Source organism: Mustelus asterias, chromosome 12 (genome assembly GCF_964213995.1).
Source record: "Mustelus asterias chromosome 12, sMusAst1.hap1.1, whole genome shotgun sequence".
Classification (NCBI taxonomy): domain Eukaryota; kingdom Metazoa; phylum Chordata; class Chondrichthyes; order Carcharhiniformes; family Triakidae; genus Mustelus; species Mustelus asterias.
The window spans coordinates 90823546-90848691 of record NC_135812.1 but is presented as its reverse complement, the minus strand read 5'-3'; the positions used below and the strand labels follow the sequence as shown (position 1 = coordinate 90848691).

General features: G+C 40.4%; 1 protein-coding gene across 1 annotated transcript in view; it reads right to left on the bottom strand.

Annotated features, from left to right (window-relative positions):
• Positions 1-298: 298 nt before the first annotated feature.
• The window catches only part of LOC144501672 (lysosomal alpha-glucosidase-like), a 63411-nt gene continuing 38563 nt past the window's right edge, over positions 299-25146 (bottom strand). The window contains exons 10-20 of the mRNA XM_078225592.1: positions 24962-25075; positions 23127-23211; positions 22802-22919; positions 21353-21486; positions 17373-17524; positions 16165-16313; positions 11155-11296; positions 6397-6495; positions 4818-4982; positions 3998-4150; positions 299-3393 (exon numbers count right to left, since the gene is read on the bottom strand). Of these exons, the coding sequence (XP_078081718.1) occupies positions 3331-3393; positions 3998-4150; positions 4818-4982; positions 6397-6495; positions 11155-11296; positions 16165-16313; positions 17373-17524; positions 21353-21486; positions 22802-22919; positions 23127-23211; positions 24962-25075 (1374 nt within the window). The 3' untranslated portion in view covers positions 299-3330. The remainder of the gene's footprint in view (positions 3394-3997; positions 4151-4817; positions 4983-6396; positions 6496-11154; positions 11297-16164; positions 16314-17372; positions 17525-21352; positions 21487-22801; positions 22920-23126; positions 23212-24961; positions 25076-25146) is intronic.

Genomic DNA, 25146 nt, shown 5'->3' with positions numbered 1-25146 from the left:
TTTCCTGGAACAACTTGGCTAGGGATGCGGGTAGTTCTGGAGCACAAGCTTTCAGCACAACTGCTAGTATGTTGACAAGCCCATAACTTTTGCTGCATTCAATGTCTATATTCAATCAACTTAGCTTATAGTTGATATTAAAAAATGCACTCTACACTGTTCTGCAACCACATGGTGTCAGCAGATACTGTTTACTTTTAACATAGCATTTTAAACCACATCCAAGCTACAACTACTCACAGTAATTAGCACCCAGTCAGGCAATCACTTACAGTTGATTAAGTTAACTGCCATGGACAAGAAGTTTATTGACAAAATTGTGGTTTATCTTACAATTTTTAAAGTTCCAAGTTAAATTTGAAAAGTTCGATTAAATTTCAGTTTGACATTGTGCTTCCACTATTACCTACCCGAAGGTTTCACTTGCACCAAATTTTACTCTGCGCCATGTACTCTGTTCTATGACATGTTGATTTACAATGATGCACAATATTGTCTGTATAAACTTCGATACTCGTTTTAAGTAACACTGTCTATTAATGACTTACTATTACTCGACAAATTATTTTTGTGTATGTTTAATAAGCGATTATGTACCGAACTTTTAAGTTCTGATTTGTAACAAATAACATGTCTTTCTTGGCAAGAATTTACCCACTAGTTGAGGGTAACATAATCAAAGTTTAGTAAATTAAAATTAATTTTGATAGAGACTGGTTCGCGTAAGACAGTTTGGTGAGCTGAGCAGGGCTTCAATCATCTTTAAACTAAAGTAGGAAGGTAAAATCTTAAACCTTACACAAAATGAAATAAACATACCATCACTCAACTGGGCTACACCAAACGCAATGTAATAAATGAAAAAAGAGCAAAGCACAGAATAAAATGTCTTCTCATGTTTCAAAAATACAACAATCCAACAACAGGCCTCTGTCTATTATACAAAAGTGTCCTGTTTGCCCTGTTGTTGGATGCCCAGTTTGTGAACTGAAATCCCACTCACCTGATGAAGAAGCAGCGCTTCGAAAGCTAGTGGCTTTTTGCTGCCAAATAAACCTGTTGGACTTTAACCTGGTGTTGTGAGACTTCTTACTGTATTATACAAAAGACCAAGGATAGATAGATTGAATGTAGGATGAGAAAAAAAACTGCCAAACAATTGTTAAAGGAGGCCACTCAGCATCTTACATCGACTGTTTCATGACTGAAAGAACAAAACCATCATTGTATTGCAAATTTATTTAAAAAGAATCCAAAAAAATGTAAATGAATGCAATCTGTTCAATCTTAAGTATCTCCCCAAGATGCATTTTTTTACCGGGTAATAGTCAGATTTCACCAATAAAAAAGTCTCTTAAAGACCACTATATTACTCAAAGATATTAACTAGTGCTTAAATGTAAAGCTACGATGGGGTTTTTTTGCTTTGCTATTGAAGTTTGCAACAACTTTCATGTATATAGTGATTCTAAGAAAGGAATGCTTTTTCAATGTAAAATACTCACCCTCCCTACAATGTAGTTTAAACTGAAGAAAAATGCTATCTGCCTCATGGTTACCTGCTATTTAGTTTGGAATCTACCATGGAGCCCCTTTCTGTCAATGTGAACTCTTGAAGGAAACAGATTAATACCACAAACATAGACCACTATCCTTTTCAAACCTGGGCACTGACCATTTTCAAAAGCTATGGCAATTCTTTCTCTCTCTTAAGTAAAATATGGGAGATATTATTTTCTTTTGAAGCCTTGTTTAGTGCAATGAATTAGCCTGAGACGCAAATGTCATCTTGGCTTTTCCAAATTCATGAAATTCACTGAATTATTCAACCCCTCCCCCTCCCCAAACAATGTGCTGTTCCCAGATGTGTAAAAACATAACAGTCCTAAATGTGCTAATGCATTCTTTTGCATGGAGCAGTAAATGAGTACCTTCTGCTCTCAAAGGGAAGACAATTAACAATAATTCACTGGACACAACAGTAGGCACATTAGGAGATACAGATCGCTCTTTCAAACAGAACCGAAACAAGTGGTTTTGTCTGTGTCAAAATAATTAGCAGATTTTACTGTCAACATAGAATCATATAATGCAGGAGAACCTTTAAGCCCTGTGCTGCTTCTCTCTCTGAAAAAGCTATCAATTTCTCCACCTTCCTTATTCTTTACCCATTCCCTCACAAATATTTATTTAACTGGTCCAATTCCCTTTTGAAATTTCCATTGAAACAGTTTCTCCTACTTTTCAGGCAATATATTTCACACCGTAACTCGCTTGTTAAAAAAATTCTCATCTTCTCCATAGCTTCTTAGCTAATTATGTAAATCTGTGACCTCTGGTTCCTGACCATGCTTTATTTTTGAAAAAATGTCAAGTAGAAGGAATTGCATTTAAATAGCACTTCATTCAGTCTCCCAGAAATATCCCAAATTTAGCACGCAAGTTACTTAGAAAAATAGTTACTATAATCACTTAGGTGACCGTTATGGTTCTGTAGCCGAAAGTTATTTAATTAAATGATGTAGTGATTGATTTCTTTAAAAATAGGATAATTCATTTCTAAAAAACATTGTCTCTGCTGACACCAGCACTGATTTTAATAAATAATTCCCTTACCAACTGGCAGAAGACACTTTTAAAATAAATATTTCACATCTGAAGATAAGGAAAGCAATATGATTCACTGTTGTCAATCTCCTTGTTTTAAGAAACATTAAGCCAATAAATGTGGAAGACAAATTCCCGTTAATCTTCATCTCCTCCTGTCATGCAATACTTTTGAGGTTCAGAAAAAATAAAATGCACAGCAATAGTTCGTAAAATTGCTATAAATTAATATATCAAAAGAAAATCATCAAATACCACAAACTAAATCATTCTGGGAAACATCAGCGAATAGATTAAAAAAAGAAAATCCTTTCAACTGTGCATTAGGAAAAGTGAAAACGTCTGTGGCACAGGATAGGCCAAACAATGAGAATGCTGAAGAGAGTCAACTTCGAGTTGGTGTTTTCACATATTTGTGATAATTTTCTCGATTTATGACCGTCACAGATCTCGAAGAAGGATCATTTCCCCCTGATAACCACTTCTCCCCAATATTCAAATAACAAGACTTAATTGGAACTCTGTTCAAACACAAAATATTCTGTTTCCTTCTTATTAAATTCAATTTCAAATGATGCGCAGTAATTTTGCTGAAGTATTAATCACAATCCAGTCATAAACATTTTCTTTAAAACTTTTCCCAGACTTTATCACTGGTTAACAATAATCGCCTCTTCTTTTGTGGAGACTTTCATGGTAGGAACAGGTTCTGCTTCACTTTCTTCAGAACCAAGTAATCGTGAACTGTTCTCCCATTAAAATAGACAGATTCTGCAAAGTCAGCACCTGAGAGAAAAAAAAAGAAAAATCAGATACATGACATGAACAGAACCACCAAATTTGTTTGTGTTCTTGCTTCTGAAACAAAGGTATTTTTTGTAGATTTGGTACACGACATGATAAAACTGAATCGTACTCCTTTCAGTTAAAGAATTGAAGAAATGAATGATGTAAGTCACATAGAACTCAGATTTACTGCCTGAACTTGCCACCCACCACCTTTCTTTGCCAAGTTCGCTTATTCCAGGCAATGCAGAAACAGGGCTGCAATGCAAGGTTAGGAAGAGGAAACTGACAATGATTCTCATTCTGGATCATTATCCAGTGATCCCTGCATGCATGCAGGATGAAATCAACCCCAACAGTGATGCTCTCATAAGATTGCCCATCAAAGTTTATTGTCTCAGCTCACCATTGACGAATGAGAATTTGTGTAAGATACCCTACTGCCTATGACACTATACAACCCAGCAAGGGTTAACTTCTTCAGGAGACAGCAAATTTAAAGGAATAAGGAATTTATCCAAAACATTTTCATAACTAAAAATGTATTTTATTTGTGTTTATCAAGATGTTTAAAATGCTATTTAGACACAGCGCATATCCTCACCTTTGTGTCCGTCCTGTAGGAGAAGTCTGAGATCCAGAATCCATTCACAGAAATTTTCTGTGGGGCAAATGGAACTCCGAAGATAAGGATGCTGCCCAGTTTAAGGCCATCTATTTGACTGTTCAAATGGATTATCTCACTGAACAGCATGTTCTGTGAGGGGTCAAGACAAACAGAATAGGTGCCACATAGAATCAAATGTCCTCATATCACATGTCAATTTCTCAAGCTACTGTAAAAATAGAACGCATTGCAATCCAAAAAAGGTACATAAACAAAACATTGCTTTAGGACTGTTTTGCATCTTAATATAAAGTTCATAATTCTGTAACATTTCTAATTCAAAATTAATTTAAATATACAATCCTAAAAGGAAATATCTAGAAATTACATATTTAATTACAGGTTAGGGTCAATTAAGTCTCTAAGGTTGCCTTTAACATAAAGCTTTCCATTTATTTAAACCCAGTTTCCACCTTAGGATGCTGTAAATAATCTCCTATCATCAGCATTCCTCTTGTAGCTGAGGGGCTTGGCTGTAAATCAAGCAGATTTTTCTGGCTGCTGTTGATATTCTTACATGACTGCACAAGGTGCAGGGGTATTGAGAGGCATAGTTCAGTCCCGTTTCTACTGAACGCCACATTACATGTGGTTTACACTAACAACCTTTCTTATGGATTTGAAGTTTCAGGTATAAAAAAAGCATTAAAACTCTTTGATCATAGACTTATATGTTGTCATTTTATGTTATTCAGAAGATTGTTTCAAGCTTACATTCTATGCAATCAATATTAATAATGAAGTGTTTGAAACTTACATTTTTGGCTAGGAAGATAATTTCAGTGTAATCCCCACTTTCATAACTCAGCAGGCTGTCACCATCATCCCAGAAGAGTTCTCCTCTAGCAATTCCCTGATCAGACAGTGCGACAATCAGACCAAATGGGTTTCCTCGAGAGGCAGCGGTTGTGGTGTTGGGCTCCTTGATTGAATGCAGATTTACATATAATCAATGAATGCAACCATATTAGTGAGAATTAAGGACATAGATTTACATTAGTACTAAGTTGTCACTTCTGAAAGTGTTTTATACTGATAATGTGCTTTTGATGACACAAGTCACAGCTGCTCTCAAAACAGAGGAAAACTCTGGTCCTGGAAAATATGGAAATATAGACTTTACAGGCGGAATTTTCCCATCCCACCCGTCACGGGAATCATAGCGGGCAGGACACAGGCCGTGGAAAGGTTCACTGACCCTGGGTGGGATTTTCCAGCTTTGGGCCGAGCAATGCTGGAAAATCCCGCCTACATCTTATATATTGTCAGGTGGCAGGATGAGGTATGGAAAATAAACACATTTTCCTATTGGCCTTCCAAATGGGCTGCAATCACTTGTAACATGTTACAAAGTAAAATAATAAGAGCAACACTTGGTGATCAACAGGGTCTCAATGCCAGTGCTGCTTTCCTGGAATCCGAATGTACAATACAAATATATATTGAGATCAAGGTGCTTTGAACAGATGGCTGCTGAATTCTGGTTCAGAAGAAATAAATTTGGGAACATAAATTCCAAGAAAGCGTGCACTGATTGTTTTGAACAAGATGTGCATCTGCAGCACACTGCTGCCACCATCCATGTATTCGAGAAGGATTAGAAGGTTGTGGCCAGGATCAGCACCTCTCCAGTTTTTATCTTCATTTCCTTCAGTAATCTATGATATATCCAATCCAGATTGGGTGATTTATCCACTTCAATTACTGACAGCCTTTCCACCAACTCCTCTTTATTTTTAACTCATTCAGTAGCTAACAACTTTCTTGTTTATGGTAGCTTTGGTCAAATCCTCTCCCATAACAAACACGGGCACAAAGTACTTCAGACATGTCTTCTTCCTTTACTAATAAATTTTCATTTTGGTCCCTGATTAGTGCCATCATTCCTCTGAAAACTTGTTTACAGTTAACATATCTACAGAAGGCTTCGGGATTCTCTTTTATATCAGCTGCCAATCTATTTCTGTACTAAACACGCTTTCTTGGAATTTTAGTAAGTGATTGCCTAACTAAAATGACTTAAAAATCTGTTAGTTCAAAGGATAAAACATACTCCATGTCAGGCAGCGGGTGGGTGTGAGGTTCATATTACAATCCAACATATAAACTGAATGGGAGACTTGGCTAATAAATCCAAACAAACAGCATTTACAAAATGTTAGAATTTCAGACATGTAGCTATATAATGTGCCTGTTGTTACACTCAAGCTCAACATCAACAGGGTAGAAAACTGGAAGAGGAAAATCTAATGGGTGCCTGAGCTCCAACACTCGTTTTGCACCGCTTCCCAACTTAAAATTCACCTCAGCTGAATCACCTTCTTGGACACTTTTACCTGTGTAGGCAAAATGCAGCCTCCTCGTACGTGAACATTTATTGTATCCAAAGGTGCCTGCAGTATAATGTACTGGCCTTTACTATATACGGCAGAACCCTAAAAATTGAAATACATATGATCAGAGAAAGAGGTACTAAAATAATGACAAATTTATAACTACATACGCACATATAAATACTACATTATGCACTGAGAATAACTAGTTTGACTTTAGCTAATCCAGTTCATTATTGGTAGATTAGAATGGAGTAGATAATTTGGGTTGAGTTAAAAAATTCACTGGATACTGCACGTAAATTGTTTTGTACTTCAGTGGACTAACACTGGAGTAAAATATTTTTGTGACTGTCCTCAGATTTCGTACAAGGAAAATAAAACTGCTTAAAGTCTGGACTGTAAACTAATATTACTAAGCAGACAAAATGAAGTGAAGCAGAAAGATGAGCTGGACAGTTGCACAGACTGTTTGATCTGTTTTGAATGGTATCTCAGATCAGGCAGTGGCACAGTGCTAGAAGGTTTACCCGGTATCCTCAAACTATAACCCCTAGTTCTGGATTCCCCCACCATTGGGAACATTCTTTCTGAATCTATTCTGTCTAGCCCTTTGATCTGATTTGATCTGATTTATTATTGTCACTTGTATTGGTATACAGTGAAAGGTATTGTTTCTTGCGCGCTATACATAGCATACCAAGCAGAGAAGGACAGGAGAGAGTGCAGAATGTAGTGTTACAGTCATAGCTAGGGTATGGAGAAAGATCAACTTAATATAAGGTAGGTCCATTCAAAAGTCTGATGGCAGCAGAGAAGAAACTGCTCTCGAGTTGGTTGATACATGTCCTCAGACTTTTGTATCTTTTTCCTGACAGAAAAAGGTGGAAGAGAATATGTCTGGGGTGCATGGGGTCTTTTATCATGCTGGCTGTTTTTCCTAGAAATGAAGACAGTGTCAATGGATGAGAGGCTGGTTTGAGTGATGGTCTGGGCTTCGTTCATTTCTTGTGGTTTTGGCAGAGCAGGAGCCATACCAAGCTGTGATACAACCAGAAAGAATGCTTTCTATGGCGCATCTGTAGAAGTTGGTGAGAGTCGTAGCTGATATGCAAAATTTCCTTCGTCTTCAGAGAAAGTAGAGGCATTGGTGAGCTTTCTTAACTATAGTGTTGGCATGGAGGGACCAGGACAGGTTGTTGATGATTTGGACACCGAAAAACTTGAAGCTCTCGGCCATTTCTACATTGTCCCCATTGATGTAGACAGGTGCATGTTCTCCACTTCGTGAAGTCGATGACTGTTTCCTTCGTTTTGTTGACATTGAGGAAGAGATTATTGTCACCACGCCAGTTCCTCCATCTCATTCCTGTACTCCATCTCGTCATTGTTTGAGATCTGACCCACTATGGCGGTATCATCAACAAACTTGAAAATCGAGTTGGAGGGGAATTTGGCCACACAGTCATAGGTGTATAAGAAGTATAGTAAGGGGCTGAGGACAGCCTTGTGGGGCACCAGTGTTGAGGATGATTGTGAAGGCGGTGTTATTGACTATCTTTACTGATTTCAGTCTGTGGGTTAGGAAGTGGGCAAGGAAGTGGGCAGCACAGTGCTTAGCACTGCTGCCTCGCAGCACCAGGGACCCAGGTTCAATTCTCAGCTTGGGCGACTATGTGTGTGGAGTTTGCACATTCTCCCCGTTTCTGTGTGGGTTTCCTTTCGGTGCTCCGGTTTCCTCCCACAGTCCAAAGGATATGCAGGTTAGGTGCATTGGCCATGCTAATTCTCCCTCAAAGCACCCGAACAGGTGCCGGAGTGTGACGACGAGGGGATTTTCACATTATCTTCTTTGTAGTGTTAATATAAGCCTACTTGTGACACTTATAAAATAAAAATTAAAAAAAAAGTTCAGGACCCAGTTGCTGAGGGTGGAGCCGAGCCCGAGACCACGGAGGTTGGAGATGAATTTTGTGGAAATAATGGTGTTGAAGTCTGAGCTGTAGTCAATAAATAGGAGTCTGACATAGGTGTCTTTGTTATCTAGGTGTTCCAGGGTTAAGTGCAGGGCCAGGGAGATGGCGTCTGCTGTGGACCTGTTGCAGTGGTAGGCGAACTGTAGTGGATTCAGGCAAGCTGGGAGGCCGCAATTGATTCATGCCATGACTAACTTTTCATAATGATGGATGTCAGAGCCACCGGATGATAATCATTAAGGCACGCTGCTTGGTTTTTCTTTGGTATCAGGATGATGGTCGTCTTCTTGAAGCTGGTAGGGACCTCAGACTGGTGTAAAGAGAGGTTGAAGTTGTCTGTGAATACCCCCCATCAGCTGGTCTGCACAAGATCTGAATGCTCATTCGGGTACCCTCTCCAGGCCAGTCGCTTTCCGTGGGTTGACCTTAGAAGGCTGCTCTGACGTCTGTAATGGTGACCTCAGATACAGGTTTGTCTGAGGCTTCTGGGCTGGAGGGTGTGCTCTCGCTGACCTCTTGCTCAAAACAGGCATAGAATGCCTTGAGCTCATCAGGGTGGAGTGCATTGGTGCTAATTTTATATGCCTTCATCTTGTAGCCTGTAACATCTTGCAGACCTTGCCATAGTTGGCGGTGTGGCTAGCCTGGGACTCTAGCTAGGTCCGGTACTGTCTTTTGGCATCTTTGATGGATCTCTGTAGATCATATCTGGCTTTCCTGTATAGGTCAGGGTCGCCTGACTTGAACACCTCAGACCTAGACTTCAGAAAGTAGTGGATATCCCTGTTCATCCATGGTCTCTGGTTGGGAAATGCACGGATTTGCATCTTTGGCACACAGTCTTCTACACACTTACTAATGAAGTCAGTTACTGTAGTGGCGTACTCATTCAGATTGGTTGCTGAGTTTTTAAATATTGACCAGTCTACTGACTCGAAGTAGTCTCATAGGAGATCATCTGATACCTCAAACCAAAATTGCACGACTTTCTTTAACGATTCTCCTGCTTCAGCTTTTGCTTGTAAGATGGGAGCAGGAGCACAGCCTAATGGTCTGATTTGTCAAAGTGTGGGCAGGCGATAGAGCAGTAGGCATGTTTGATATTTGTGTAGCAGTGGTCTAGGATGTTTTGGGCCTCTGGTGGATCAGGAGACATTTTGATGGTATTTTTTAGGTTGCTCTTGAGCTTGACCTGATTGAAGTCCCCGACCTGTTAGAATTTTGTAAGTTTCCATGAGATCCTCTCTCACTTTTCTAAACGCCAGTGAATATAATTCTAACCAACTTGGTCTCTCCTCATATCACAGACCTGCCATCCCAGGAATCAGCCTGGTAAACCTTTGCTGTACGCCCTCTATAGCAAGGACATCCTTCTCCAGGCAAGAACACCAAAACTGCACACAGTACCCCAGGTGTGGTCTCACCAACGCCCTATATAATTGCAGCAAAACATCCCTATGCTCAAATCCTCTCGCTTTGAAGACCAACATACCTTCTTTACTGCCTGCTCTACCAGCGCGCTTACTTTCAGCGACTGATGCATGAGGACACCAAAATCTCGCTGAGTATCCACCTCTCTCAATTTACACCCATTCAAGTAATAATCTGTCTCCCTATTACTGCTACATTTATCTACATTATACTGCATCTGCCATGCAGCTGCCCACACACAGCCTGTCCAAATCATGCTGGAGCATCTCTGCATCCTCCTCACAGCTCACCCTCCCACCCAACTTTGTATCATCTGCAAATTTGGAGATAATACATTCAGTTGCCTCTTCCAATTCATTAATATATAATGTGAACAGTTGGGGTCTTAGCACAAACCCCTGCAGAACCCCACGAGTCACTGACTGCCAATCAGAAAAAGACCCATTTATGCCAACTCTTTGCTTCCTATCTGCTAACCAGCTTTCTATCCATCTCAAGACATTACCTGCAATCCCATGTGCTTTAACTTTACATAGTAGTCTGTTATGTGAGACCTTGTCGAAGGGCCTTCTGAAAGTCTAAATGAACCACATTCATTGGTTCTCCTCAGTCAACTCTACTAGTTACATCCTCAAAGAATTCCAATAGGTTCATAAAGCATGATTTCCCTTTTGGAAATCCATGCTGATTTTGTTTGATTATACCATTGCCTTCCAAATGTTGAGTTGTGAAATCCTTGATAATGGACTCTAGCAACTTCCCCAGTACAGACAGCAGGCTCACTGGTCTATAGTTCCCTGTTTTCTCTCTACCTCCCTTTTTGAATAGCGGGCTCACATTAGCTACCCTCCAATACGTAGGAACCAGCCCATCGTCCAAAGAAGTTTGGAAAATAACCACCAATGGATCTACTATTTCCAGGGCCACTTCCTTAAATACTCTGGGATGAAGATTATCAGGAGATAATCAAGGAGATTTATTCATCTTCAATCCCATCAATTTCCCCAAAACCATTTCTCTACTAATGCTGATTTTCTTCAGCTCCTCATTAAAACTTGTTTCTGTCAGAACTTCTGGTACATTATTCATGTCTTACTTTGTGAAGACTGAAGCAAAGTACGCATTTAATTCCTCGGCATTTCTTTATTCCCCATTATGAATTCTCTTGTTTCTGACTGTAAGGGGCCTACATTTGTTTTTGTCAATCTTTTTCTCTCTACTTACCTTTTAGAGTCAGGTTTTTATGTTCCCTGCTAGCTTATTTTCATACTCTATTTTTCCCTTCTTAATCAATCCCTTGGTCCTCCTTACATCATATAACATATGACATCATCTCACATCTTATAACACTTACATCATGTAGATTGTACCATTTTGTTGGGGGAAAATAACCAGACACCTCCACTGTTTTAGGTTCCAATACTGGAGTGATGAGAAGTGCTTCTCCCCACATGAACTGACGATCAATGCTTGGCGTGTTTGGATCTTGAGGGAATCTAAAGCCGAGAAAGAGCAGCATTTGCATATCTGGAGTAATTCCAACACAAGAAAAGATCAGACTGAAATTATTTAACCACTGCTTTTTTGCCATCCAAAGCTATGACAGGCATATATATATTTATAAACATTTGAGGGATCTCTCAATTGGCACATCAAAAATTGTAGGTTGAACAAAGGCCAGACATTTCTCCTTAAAGCAGAGATAACTGGAAAATCCGTCTGCAAAAGTCAGCCCATGGCTACTCCAACCATCTGGCACAGAACATAATTAAGGTGTTTGAGACCAGACGGTCCATTTGATGCCTCATTTGGTTTTTGCATTTGCACAGTATACTGAATTACAATTTCAAACACATGGAGTGCTGAAATTATATACACTTCCAGGCCACACCAAAAATAACTGTTGTTTGCAGTTGGACCAATGAACATAGGAGCATTATCACTGGAAGCCTGTTCTGCCATTCAACTTGATCGCTGATGATCTGTAGTTCAACTCTTTTTAAACAATTTATTTCTCATTCCTTAATATCCTTACCCAACAAAAATCTATTGATCAGTCTTGAAAATTTCGATTGACTCAGTATCCAATCTTTTGGGGAAGCAAGTTCCCGATTTCCACTATTCATTCTGTGGAAAAATTGCAATCTGATTTCATTCCTACAAAGCCTAGCTTTAATTTAGGATTATGCCCTATTGTTCTGGATTCCCCCACTGAAGGAATAATTTCTCCTTATCTACCCAAAAAAAATCCCTGTAATATTTTAAATAGCTCAATTAAACACCCTCCAATTTCTAAACTAAAGGCAGTTCCAGCCAAGTTTCTGTGACTTGTCCTGAAATATGAACCCTCCAAGATCTGGTACCATTCTCATGAATCAACAAGGTACCCCTTGTAAGGTCATTATATTGTTCCTGAGATCCAGTCCCCCAACAGTAAACTCAGTATTTCAGGCTTTGTATAACAGAAGCACAATTTAACCCTCATAAAGCAGCCCCCTGAAAATAGGTCAAAAATCTATTAGAATATTTTAAAATGATTTTTTACATTAGCTTTTAATGAGTTATGTGCATTAAAATTTGAATTACTGTATTCCTCCACACTTCTTGCCTCTCATCATTGGGAATATATTCCAATTTGTCAGACACAGATCCAAAGTGAATAAGCTCATGCTTTCCCATATGGAACTAAGTCCTTGTGCCATAATTTTCACTTATTTTATCTATGTCCCTTTGTTCGCCATCTTCCCATCACACTACTTACTGTTCCTCCTAATTTAGTGTTATCTGCATACTTGAATATAAAAGTCTATTCCTTTATCCGAATCAAATGAAAAGCTAAAGCTACAGCAACACCACTTATCATATCCTGCAATCAGAAAATAAAGATGAACAGGAGTAGGCCATATTAACCCCTCGAGTTTGTTCTGCCATTCAATATGAACATGGCTAACCTAACTCCATATACCCACCTTGATCCAAAATCCCTTGATATATTTGTTAACAATAATCCATTAACCTCAGCTTTAAAATTAAGAATTGATCTTTATAAATTGCTATTTGCAGAAGAGTTCGACCTTTCTTTCTAAGTGGAAGCACTTCCCAATTCCATCCCTGAAAGGTCTGCCTTCAATTTTATTTTACAATGTCTCCTCGCCCAAGACTCTTCAAGCAGCATATAGTTTCTCTCTATCTATTCACCTTAATATCTTGAAAACTTTAATCAAATCACCTCCTTATTTTGAATTCCAAGGAATACAAGGCTAGCTTGTGTAATCTTTCCTTGTAATTTGTCTCTTAGAGTATGGGCATCACTTCGGTAAATTCTCGCTCCAGTCCCTTCATAACCAACGTGGTCTTCCCAAGATGTGATGTTGGTTCCCAAAAACTGTGAGAGCACTCCAGCTGTGGTCTAACAAAACCCCCCATTCTTACTTTTGGTCTTTTACCTCCCAGACACTACTGACACAAGTCCCAAAGTTACCTCTGATTCCAAGAGTTCTAATTTTTGATAATAACATCTTGTGCAGATTGGACTGTTATATTGGTCACTCAGTCTAAATCTGGGTGAAGAGTGCTGGACCAATAAAGAGTCATTACATTAAAAAATAATTGTCACCAATTAAGAAACATTACTAGATAAGGACATGAAAAGTTTTTAGGGATTGTGCTTTAGATGCAACCTGAGTGGTAAATAGTAAAATATGAACACATTAGATTTCTGATGATCCAAATTTTAGCTTTGAAATAAGCTAACAATCAAAGTTTGAAGTTTGGGTAAAAAAGTAACCGAATCATTTGAAACAGTCCAACCTTTTTGCGTGGGGAGGCCAGATTTTGATGTTTTTCTCACTCAAGGGGCCAATAAGCAAACTTTGGAATGATCAGGTTTGGCACATTAATCATGAATTTTAAAAACAGGTGACATTTGAAAAGAAACAATTTATTGAGCAAAACAACAACGTCAAAGTAATAAACTCAAAATTTAAAGGAATGAATTATAAAGATGATGATTCTCACTCTTGCGCCTCTAACACTACCCTCTGTAACATAAACACACACTCCCCTCTCCCTCGCGCACACGTTCTTCCCACTCCTCCCCTCACATGCACACACATCCTCACTCTCAAACCCCATCTCTCTCACACAAACACTGATTACAGTCCCCTCTCCCTCTCCCTCCGAGACCCGCTCCTCCTCTCCCTCCCTCTTGCCCTGGAACTTACCTTGAAAACTTACTTTCCCCACTGTTTCCTGCTTGTCCAATTACAGGGTGTTTTTTTCCTGCATTTGCTCTCTAGCCTATGATTGGACAAGTAGTTTTACAGCATTTTCCAGACGTACATCAGTTGAAAGTCCAATGAGCTTGGCAAGCCGAATTCAGAGGCCTTTGAGGGCACAGTGCGGCCTGCGGCTGGAGAAATCTGATCTAAAACTAACATGCAGGCAAAACAAATCATGAACTATAAGACCATAAGACCATAAGACATAGGAGCGGAAGTAAGGCCATTCGGCCCATCGAGTCCACTCCACCATTCAATCATGGTTGATTTCAACTCCATTTACCCGCTCTCTCCCCATAGCCCTTAATTCCTCGAGAAATCAAGAATTTATCAATTTCTGTCTTGAAGACGCTCAACGTCTCGGCCTCCACAGCCCTCTGTGGCAATGAATTCCACAGACCCACCACTCTCTGGCTGAAGAAATTTCTCCTCATCTCTGTTCTAAAGTGACTCCCTTTTATTCTAAGGCTGTGCCCCCGCGTCCTAGTCTCCCCTGTTAATGGAAACAACTTCCCTACGTCCATCCTATCTAAGCCGTTCATTATCTTGTAAGTTTCTATCAGATCTCCCCTCAACCTCCTAAACTCCAATGAATATAATCCCACGATCCTCAGACGTTCATCGTATGTCAGGCCTACCATTCCTGGGATCATCCGTGTGAATCTCCGCTGGACCCGCTCCAGTGCCAGTATGTCCTTCCTGAGGTGTGGGGCCCAAAATTGCTCACAGTACTCCAAATGGGGCCTAACCAGTGCTTTATAAAGCCTCAGAAGTACATCCCTGCTTTTGTATTCCAAGCCTCTTGAGATAAATGACAACATTACATTTGCTTTCTTAATTACGGACTCAACCTGCAAGTTTACCTTTAGAGAATCCTGGACTAGGACTCCCAAGTCCCTTTGCACTTTAGCATTATGAATTTTGTCACCGTTTAGAAAATAGTCCATGCCTCTATTCTTTTTTCCAAAGTGTACGACCTCGCACTTGCCCACGTTGAATTTCATCAGCCACTTCTTGGACCACTCTCCTAAACTGTCTAAATCTTTCTGCAGCCTCCCCACCTCCTCAATACTACCTGCCCCTCCACCTATCTTTGTATCATCGGCAAACTTGGCCAGAATGCTCCCAGTCCCGTCATCTAGATCGTTAATATATAAAGAGAACAGCTGTGGCCCCAACACTGAACCCTGCGGGACACCACTTGTCACCGGTTGCCATTCTGAGAAAGAACCTTTTATCCCAACTCTCTGCCTTCTGTCTGACAGCCAATCGTCAATCCATGTTAGTACCTTGCCTCGAATACCATGGGCCCTTATTTTACTCAGCAGTCTCCCGTGAGGCACCTTGTCAAAGGCCTTTTGGAAGTCAAGATAGATAACATCCATTGGCTCTCCTTGGTCTAACCTATTTGTTATCTCTTCAAAGAACTCTAACAGGTTTGTCAGGCACGACCTCCCCTTACTAAATCCATGCTGACTTGTCTTAATCCGACCCTGCACTTCCAAGAATTTAGAAATCTCATCCTTAACGATGGATTCTAGAATTTTGCCAACAACTGAGGTTAGGCTAATTGGCCTATAATTTTCCATCTTTTTTCTTGTTCCCTTCTTGAACAGTGGGGTTACAACAGCGATTTTCCAATCCTCTGGGACTTTCCCTGACTCCAGTGACTTTTGAAAGATCATAACTAACGCCTCCACTATTTCTTCAGCTATCTCCTTTAGAACTCTAGGTTCTAGTTTCTACTTATGCTTGAATATGGCTACTACTAATTTCCAACCTCATTAGATGGCAGGTATTTTGTTTTACACACAGTACTAAAAGGTTACATACTCAAATGACAGTGGCCGAACAACCGGAAGTAATTTGAATGATAAAATACGAACACACTAGGTTTCTGATGACGCAAGGTTTAGTTGTGGAATCAACCAACAGAGAAAGTTTGAAGTTCCAATTAAAACGTGACTGGATTATCAGGAACACATTCACAAGGAAAATCTAAGATTGGAATTAGTTTCTGGTTCCTCAGGTACAGCTATGATTTTTAAATCTTGTTTCAAATAGTACTAAAAAAGGTAACATACTCAAATGACAATGGTCGAACAACCATCTCTCCAGCAGAATGGGCTTTATGGAAAAGTGTGTAAAGGAAAGGGAGCAGCGTGTATCTCGTGAAGAGAGCTTTCCGCATTGCTGATTGTGCTGACTCACTGAAGACATATGGTTCCTGAGACTGAAAGACAAAAATGCATTCCTTTTATAAATGGTATTCACATCTAAGGGCAAAATATTGACTGGCACCAAAAGCAAGTTCATTGGGATCTTGAATGAACAGGACTCACACTGGCCATCAACCTTTAATATGATCAAACCAATGTGGATCATGGGCATCCAGAAACAACGCATCAAGGAAAAGGCTTTTAAGTTTGGGGTGCTGCAGGAAACCTCAGGCAACAGGGAGGGACAGGGAGATCAAACTCAAACAAATCTTTTGCCTATACCAATATGGAAGACGTTGATGCATTTTTTGCTTGCAAGCAGAGTGTGCTTCCTGAAGGCTTGGGTGCTCATTTCAAAAATGGACACGCCACTGTTAAATTTCCAAGACCAATTCTCTGGTCAGAACATAAACTCCTGTTTCCTTTCTCAAGGCCTCTTCCCCACTTTGCTCCTTTAGAGATCATCAAGACTCATCATTATCTATGACTTCGATCACAAATGCTAATTTGCTTTAGTGAACTAAAATCTTTTGAGATTTACAATAAGCAGATAACTCCATCCAAAATTTAGCTCTTAGCATTCACTTTTCTTGTCTCATGCATCATGGGATCCTGCCACTCACATCCTTATCTCAGTGGAGGAAGCTGTTCATTGTTTTTGCTTTTCTTACCATAAGCAATGCCTCCAGTCATGATGCTCTTAACCCAGATTGTGGATTTGTGGCAAAACATCACACCCTCAAATAGCACTAACAACTTCCACACATCAAACAAAACAAGTACTGGTGTTATTACAGTGTTCTCAATTCGTGGAAAAACAATTAACGTTGTACCAAATGCACTATAAATTGCAGTACAATACAAGGTAAACTTCTGCTTCACAGTTAATGTCCTTTTCCATTTTGAAATGCTACAGATAAATATCTGAAAACATTTGCTCATGCTCTATTATTAGACAGAAGTCCAACAATTAATCTTTTAATTTCACTCCCCGCGTTCTAATGTCTGAAAATTAATTAAAATGGACAATTTCAATAAGCCAACTTCAATATTTACTAGTCTCAAGGACTAACCCGCTGCTTCCAGTCGTTGTGATTCCGCATAAAGGGGTAGAATGAACCAAGTTGTGTCCAGCGCACACAGAGTTCTTCAGTGGTGTTTGACCGGAAACCACACACATCCGCTCCAACAAGAGGAACCCCAAACATGTTAAACAGCATTATTGCTGTGAAATATATAAGATAAGGCACAAAGAGTTTTATATTTTTGATCTTTCACAATTCATATTTCAACTGTACAACAGATTATCAAAAACTAGTACAACTGTCCCAATGATAGGCTTTAATATAAAGACTTTGCTCTGTGGTGGTATCATACTCGCAGATTTACAATGTATTCAATCACAAAGTTTTGTATTTTTAGTTTTTCTACAGTGAGGACATGAACAAACAGTGGGAATTAAAAGAAAAAAATAAGGAAAATCATCCCGCATTTCCGTCACGCACATCCTACTGGCCAATGTACAGTTGCACAGGCAGAGTCTTATGAAAGCAAATTTACCTTCTCGTTGACAGCAGAGGTTGAGAACTCCAAGTTCAGATATGTGTGGACCGGGAGTGGGCAGTGCATGTGCAATTCAACATCTTACATTCTTTGGTCCTAAGATGGGCCGAAAGCGCCCTTGCAAAAAGGGTTTAAAAACCTGGGACATCCGACCAGGAACAGAGAACCATTGCAGACAAGTGCCCCAGGCAGGCAACCAAGGAGAGTTTCTATGAGAGGAGGCCCGGATGGGGACAGAGATAGGGTGAGGCCCCTGTTGAGAAGAAAGGGGAGCAGAGAAAGAATCCAAGCAGAAAAAAGGCTGTGGTTGGCAGACTTTAAATGGTGATGTCTTAAGAGAAGTCCTGGCAATCAAAGAGGACTCGAGAGAAACCCCAATGATCTAAGATGGCAGCAGTAGGTTGGTGACTCCCTGCAGTGGGCTGTTGGGGTGAAGGTATCAATCCGCTTGGAGCTCTGAAAAGCTGAAGTTGTGCATGTTAGTTGGTGCTTGTGTGCATACTCAGAAATCCAGGGGAACAAAGTCTAACCCTGCAGGGTGGGCAGTTATTGCGGCAGTCCGACTGGGAATAACATTTGGTGAGAATTCCAAAGTGAGATCTTTGAAGGTGGGTAAGAGAGTCAGAGTTTCAATGAAATTGGTTGACACAGTGTTCCTAACATCTGGGTGGGTTGTTGAGAAATCCACGGAATCTGTCCTGGCCAATCACAGTTTGCCTGTTAATTCACATGATCCTCATTTTAACCCTGAATATGATAGATACTGTGAATTGTTTTATCTTTCTGACCTTGTAAAGTTTTTTTTGTGTTTGTTCAAAACCTGTGGAATCCTGTGGTCTTATTCACTTTGCAAGTGTCTTGAATCTCAAATTTTGTCAACTTAAAAAAAATGTTATTGATCCCAAATCAGATTGTAGCAAACATTTGACGATCTCGTCCTGGATCAAAACAAGAGGTTATGAGCAACTGCCTGCTCCATTGTAACTTGGCCCATAGATTCCATAGAAAAATTCCAGAGTGAAAATTGAAAAAATATAAATCGTGAAAAATAAAAGAAATATCCTGTATCTGGCTGACCACAAACCTCAAGAGTCATCGAGCAAGAGTCAGTCTCCCATTTCTCTCATTGCTGTAATATCTTTGTGGTTCACAGTTGTGTTAATTTTACTGTGACATGTTTTGATACTTAGACATTGGAAAATATATTTAAATATTCCTGCAAACGTCAGAGAACAAAAACCTTTAAGAATGACTAAGTGATTCCCCTCCAAATGCTTCATAGCTTCTCATTTATTAGAGTTAAAGGAAAATTTTGGTTGATTAATCATGTCAGTAACATAATCATGGTAGCTTAAGAACATAAAAAAGAGCAGAAGAAATTCATCCTTTCAAAACAGCTTCACCAGCCAATAAATTCATGGCTGATCCTCTCCTTCAATTCTATTTTCCCATACTAACCCATATTCCCAATACTTAGGCATTCTCAGCCTCAAGGATAGAGAATTCTAAACATCCACAATTTTTTGAGTAAATTCTTTTCCTCATTTCAGTTGAAAAGGGTGAACCCCTTATTCTGATATGGTGACTACCATTCCCCAGAAGCCCTGCCGTCCTCTACCGCTGACACTCATGGATTCCCACCAGTGCCTGCACCATGTAGTCAAAGCCCTGCGCCATGGTGCGGACACCTCCTGCCATGGAGTGCATGTCCTGTACCAAGGTTCCACCGCAAATGCCAACCGTGCAGTGTTGGCCTCAATGTGCTGCAGTGACGGCACCATCTTCTCAGATAGAATGTGGTGGGACTCCTCCAATCAGCCTTGCAGTCCAAGGAGGGCTACCATCATCCCTTCCTGAGTTTCACGACTCTGCCTTTACAGCTCCAGCAGCTGTGAGCCAACCAGGCCCAGGGGCACATCATTGGCTTGGGCTCAGCAGAGCCCTGGGCTCTGGCATCCCTCCGAGTGCTGGTTCCATGGGACATCCCTGCCTCCACCTGCTGTGGATTGTCAGCTGTCAGTAAGTGACCCAGAAGCCTCCCTATGTATTCAACACACCGAAATATGAGTATCTGTGCTGATGCTGGGTGTGGGTGACAGCTGTGATGCCTCTTCAACAGTGGAGTTGGAACAATGCCCCTCTGAACTGCTGGAGCCTGGTGATTCCAGGGGGGCCAGAGGATGGTCTGACCTGTTCTGGTCGTCAACCTGCAAGGGAAGGCACATGGCATCAGTGCATTACAGGGGATACACAGGGGACATTGATTACTCACTTGAGACTTGACAACATTTGTATTGAAGATTCTCATGTTTTTTTGCTGCCCCACTTCACTAGCAGTGCAGGAATGGTCTTCCTCCTCCCCGGCCGGCTCGAGGGTCCACTCCTCAAAGTGTGCGAGGGTTTGCAACTCAGGCATGACTCCAGATGGCTGCGCCTGCTGACGCCTGTTGTGCTCTAGTTTGTCCTGCAATGACATAGTGCGGGTGGCAGTGTGGACATTTAAGATGGGGATGAGGTGCGGCAGACGTAGGGCTTGGGTGGGAGCTGGAGTGTGCAGAGCATAGCAGTTACTGGAGGAGCATGATGATAATGGAATGGGGTGGACCTGGTACCTGGTGTTGGCAGAGGCCAAGGTGACTGAGTGCATGAAGTGATTGGGGGTGCAAGGGGGTCCAGTGGGAGACTGGGGTGGTTCACTTGCCCCGGCTGAGTGAAGAGGATCATTCATCTTCTTTTAACACTGCTGCCCTGTCCTCTTTTGCAGTGTTCTGGCACTGATCAGGGCTGCCACTGCATCCCAGGTGGGGTGTGGTCACCCTGCTGGGTGGCCGTCACCTGGAGCGTGGGTATAGGGCTTCCCTCCTCTGCACCACTCTATCAAGTAGTCTGGTGAGGGGCCCCTCTGTGAAGCACGGTGCTGGCTTTTTGGCCGCCATCCCTTACAGTTGTGGAACAAATGCCTGGGAGTCGTTTATATGGAATTCCCCAGTGTTTGCAGCAGTTAAGTCCTTACACAGCAGGCGAATCAGAGGGAACGCACTGCTGGAATGGCGTGCAACATGTGTGAATAAAAGTTAATACCAATGAGCTGCAAGATTCAGAACAAAAACACACCAGTGCCGTTGGTGGCCAATACTCCGTTTTTCTAGCCAGAGCCAACACTCTGCCATTTTTTCTAAGATGTTGCCCAACACCTCTGATAGCACCTGAAGGGCTCCCTCACTGCTGCACTGGAGTGTCAAGTTTTGACTTTTAAGATCAACAGCAGGAATGGTATTTGAACCCACAGCCTTCTGACCAAGGAGAGACTGCATACTACCAACGGAGCCATGGCTCATACAACCACAGGAATGTATAGTTGGTTACATAATAATGTAACTTATTTTGAAAAATAATTTCCAAAGTCCCTGGAAAAACTCAGCACATTAGATAACCTTCCTGTAGAAAAACAAGTAGGTTTACTGGCAAAACCCCATTCTAATTTCCATACCTGGGATGGTATAATACATGTCATTCCAGTCACTCAGGATGTCACCAGTCCAGTGTCCAGCGTAACGACCATGACTGGGGAATGTGGACCGTGAAATCACAAATGGGCGTTTTCCTATCACCTTGATCAAAGCACTAAACATAAGAAAGGAGACAATCCTGAAACAAATGATGGCTGAAAATATTCACCCACTGATTACTTCCAATAATGATCCAAAATTTTCAAATTAAATAAATGAAACTATTTATGCGCCTTTGTCTTCATTGATATATCGACCTCATTTTAAAATATGTCGCATAAGCCATTTCAGTAATGGTTTTAAGATTAGTAGAAACACCCATTGTTCCTGTTAGCATCCCTCCACTATCCTTACCTTGTTGTCAGAAATTGCAGTTGGTCCTTTGTACTCCTTGTGGGACTTCAAAACCTGACTCTCAGAGCAATATCACTGTTTAGTTGCATAGGATTTATGGCACAGAAACAGGCCATTCGGCCCAACTGGTCCATGCTAGTGTTTTGTTCCAGAATTCCTGGATTCTCACAGGTCATACTACACTACACTAGGATCTGACAAGAGTCAATCAGAGGTACCAGATATGCACCTGTAAGCAAGTAGAACAGCAATAGAATCTGCGACCCAAAATGTTTTCTGGGGCAGGATATTCCCTGTGACTTTTAAACGGCAGCCAGAATGCTGCTAATTTCAAATAATGAGCTCCCCACAATGACTCATTGAATGTGTTCAATGAATACCTTAATCAGAAGCATGAGGAAGGTTTCAAGGTTGGTTACTGGTCTGTGTTGAGGCAGCTGGTTTGAACCAGAGCTACAATTGACATCAGTGCTTTGGTTTAGGGAGAAAACCACATGCCAAGATTTCTTCTGATTGCTATTCAGTAATGTAAACTGGATGTTCACATCGAATGAAGGCAGGATCAAGCTTCAGTGGATAGTCATGACAACATTCATCTAAAGCTCACACTTCAACAATATTCATTTGCTCAATATACTGGAGAGCAACTAGCAACTGAGTTCAAAAGATTTGTTTTTTAATAAGTTTTATTTATTAGTGCCACAAGTCGACTTACATTAACACTGCAATGAAGTTACTGTGAAAATCCCCTAATTGCCACACACTGGCCCTGGTTCAGGTACATTGAAGGAGAATTTGCATGGCAATGCACTTAACCAGCATGTCTTTTGGACTGTGGGAGGAAACCAGAGCACCCGCAGACACAAGGAGAACATGCAGACTCTGCATGGACAGTGACCCAAGGCCAGGATCGAACCTGGGTCTCTGGTGCTGTGAGGCAGCAGTGCTAACTACTGTGCCACCGTGCTGCCCATACTTTGAAGATATTTAGCGCAGTGTTCAAAAGCCTTGTCCCACTACACAGATTACTTCGGCATATCCAGTAAAAATGCACTGCTGTTTCAATTGTCACTCACTCGTGGGAAGCAATGGCCTCAGTCAAGCCATAAAGGTTGTGTAGGTTATAATGTGACGACAGATATTGTTTACCAGACATACATACTGTACAAGACCTCAGGTTTCCTCCAGTCACATCTGCAAACACAAAATAATAATTTTCATAATGAACTAAAGTCTTTCCCACAAAACTTGGATGTCCAAGAAAATGCAGAACAAAATCAAATAAATCAGCATATACTAAAGCAAAAGAACCTCAGTAATACGGCAAAAAATGGTACAAAGGACTTGGTAGGAGGAGGTTGGAAGACATTGCTTGCTTTTCCGAATTAATTAGATTTTTACCTGGTACATACGGAGGATTTTCTAAATTGTTGTCTGGACAGCCATTTATTGCTCCAGAAACAAAGTTAGATGGTTCATTCATATCCTGTGAAACAAAACTTACTTTATTGTTGCAGCTTAAAAAAACATTGTTCATGTCAAGTCAGGCCAGAGAGACGTATCTTCCTCTGCATTTTTTAAGCCAACTCTACTGACTGCTGCTAATGGTATATTCTGATCATCTGTGTTAAAGACTTTTCATTTTAAATAGATAAAATAATGCAGTTCACCATACTCTCTGATTCCAAATGATTTCTCACTTTTCCATCAGACTCAGCCATGCACCATTGAAAACACCTGGAATGATCTTGTAGTAAGGACTACACTCATGCTGCACAAGTGTTGAAAGCAGTGCCATTTTAAATACAAAAGCATAACTTGTTTTCTCAAAGAAAGAATTTTTCAATATTTCAATGGTATATTTCAACAGCATTCACGAACTGGTCTGCAGTTGAACAGATAATAGGGCAGTGCTCAGTTAACTGAAGGGCAGGAACAGTTATATATTCCCAGTGCCCTATGTGACAATACTGTGCCTTTAAGAAATGCATTTAATCATATTTCTCTGCAGGACGTTTCTAGCAGGCTCTGGAATTTGTCGGCACCATGTTGTCTGTAGTCGGTGTCCTTTATTGATGCTGAGGCAATATAATTGACATCATGTTTATTTTTAATCTGTACTAATGCAGTGTTCTGCGGTTTTAATGTGTCCCCTGGGATTGCTGAGTGGAGCTCGATTGATAGGTCAGGTGATATGCTTGGGGACAGTTTTTTTTAACCACAGAGCATTCCAGTTTTTAGTTTTGTTTCTCAGTTGCTGCCAGGAGCTGGTGGAAGAAAGTTTTCTGTGTGTGTCTCTCTCTCCAGAGGCTTTCTGAAAGTTCTACGACTAGGGAACCTGAGTGAGATTTGATCCAACATTCATAGGACCAATTCACAGCAGGTGTTAAAAAGCTGAAGATCCAGCATCACGTGAATGTATTTGCTTTTTGTGCTAAGTCTGAAGAAGGGTGTATGTGGAACAGCAGAGATAGCTAACTGTTAGGAGTTATACTATATCATGTTTAACTCTTGTAATTAGTAAAAGTTATGCTAATTATTTTTGTTACATTTTATCTGTGTTCTAAATAAACTTTGTTTGATAAAAGTTTCCTAGTGGGTCACTTGAATCATACTCGGGGTGAAACACTTTACGCTCACCCATGCCAAAATCAAATTTAAAAATTAGGGTCTAGGCTAACTTCATAAAACAATTTGGAGATTCTGGTTTGGGTCCTAAAACCTAGCACTGCTTATCTAAACCCTTGGATTTTACTGCATACATGCAGTCCAGCCCAATAATTTAAAGTTCTTTTATATGTTAAAGTACATCTATTAAACAATAATTTGATGTAGCGTAAGTTATACAGCAAAAGTGGAAAATTAGCTCAAAAATTATTTGAATCACCATAGGTCTTGAATAATGCAACTTCAAATTAAGATGTATTTTGATATGAGAAATAAAGTAGCTATCTAATACATATCGTATTTACTTTTCCATTCACCAGAACAGCTTCTTCCCTGCTGCCAGACTTTTGAATGGACCTATCATATACTAAGCTGATCTTTTCTTCACCCTATCGGCAGCCATATCTGTATCCAATCCTTTCCTTCTCTCCTATGTACCCTATGGATGGTATGTTTTGTCTGTATAGCACTCAAAAAACAATACTTTTCATTGTATCCCAATACATGTGACAATAATAAATTAAATCAAATCATATCATAGGACAGAATTTTTGAGATCACATACTTACAATCCACATCCCATCAAAAGGCACTTTATCATGAAACTCCTTAATATTCTTATACCACCAAGCATGGGTTTCTGGGTTTGTAAAATCTGGGAAAGCAGTTGGGCCAGGCCAAACCTAAATAAAATAGAGCAGAACATAATTTGCTTTTTGAATCCAGTCTAGCCCAATAGGATGAGAATCTAACA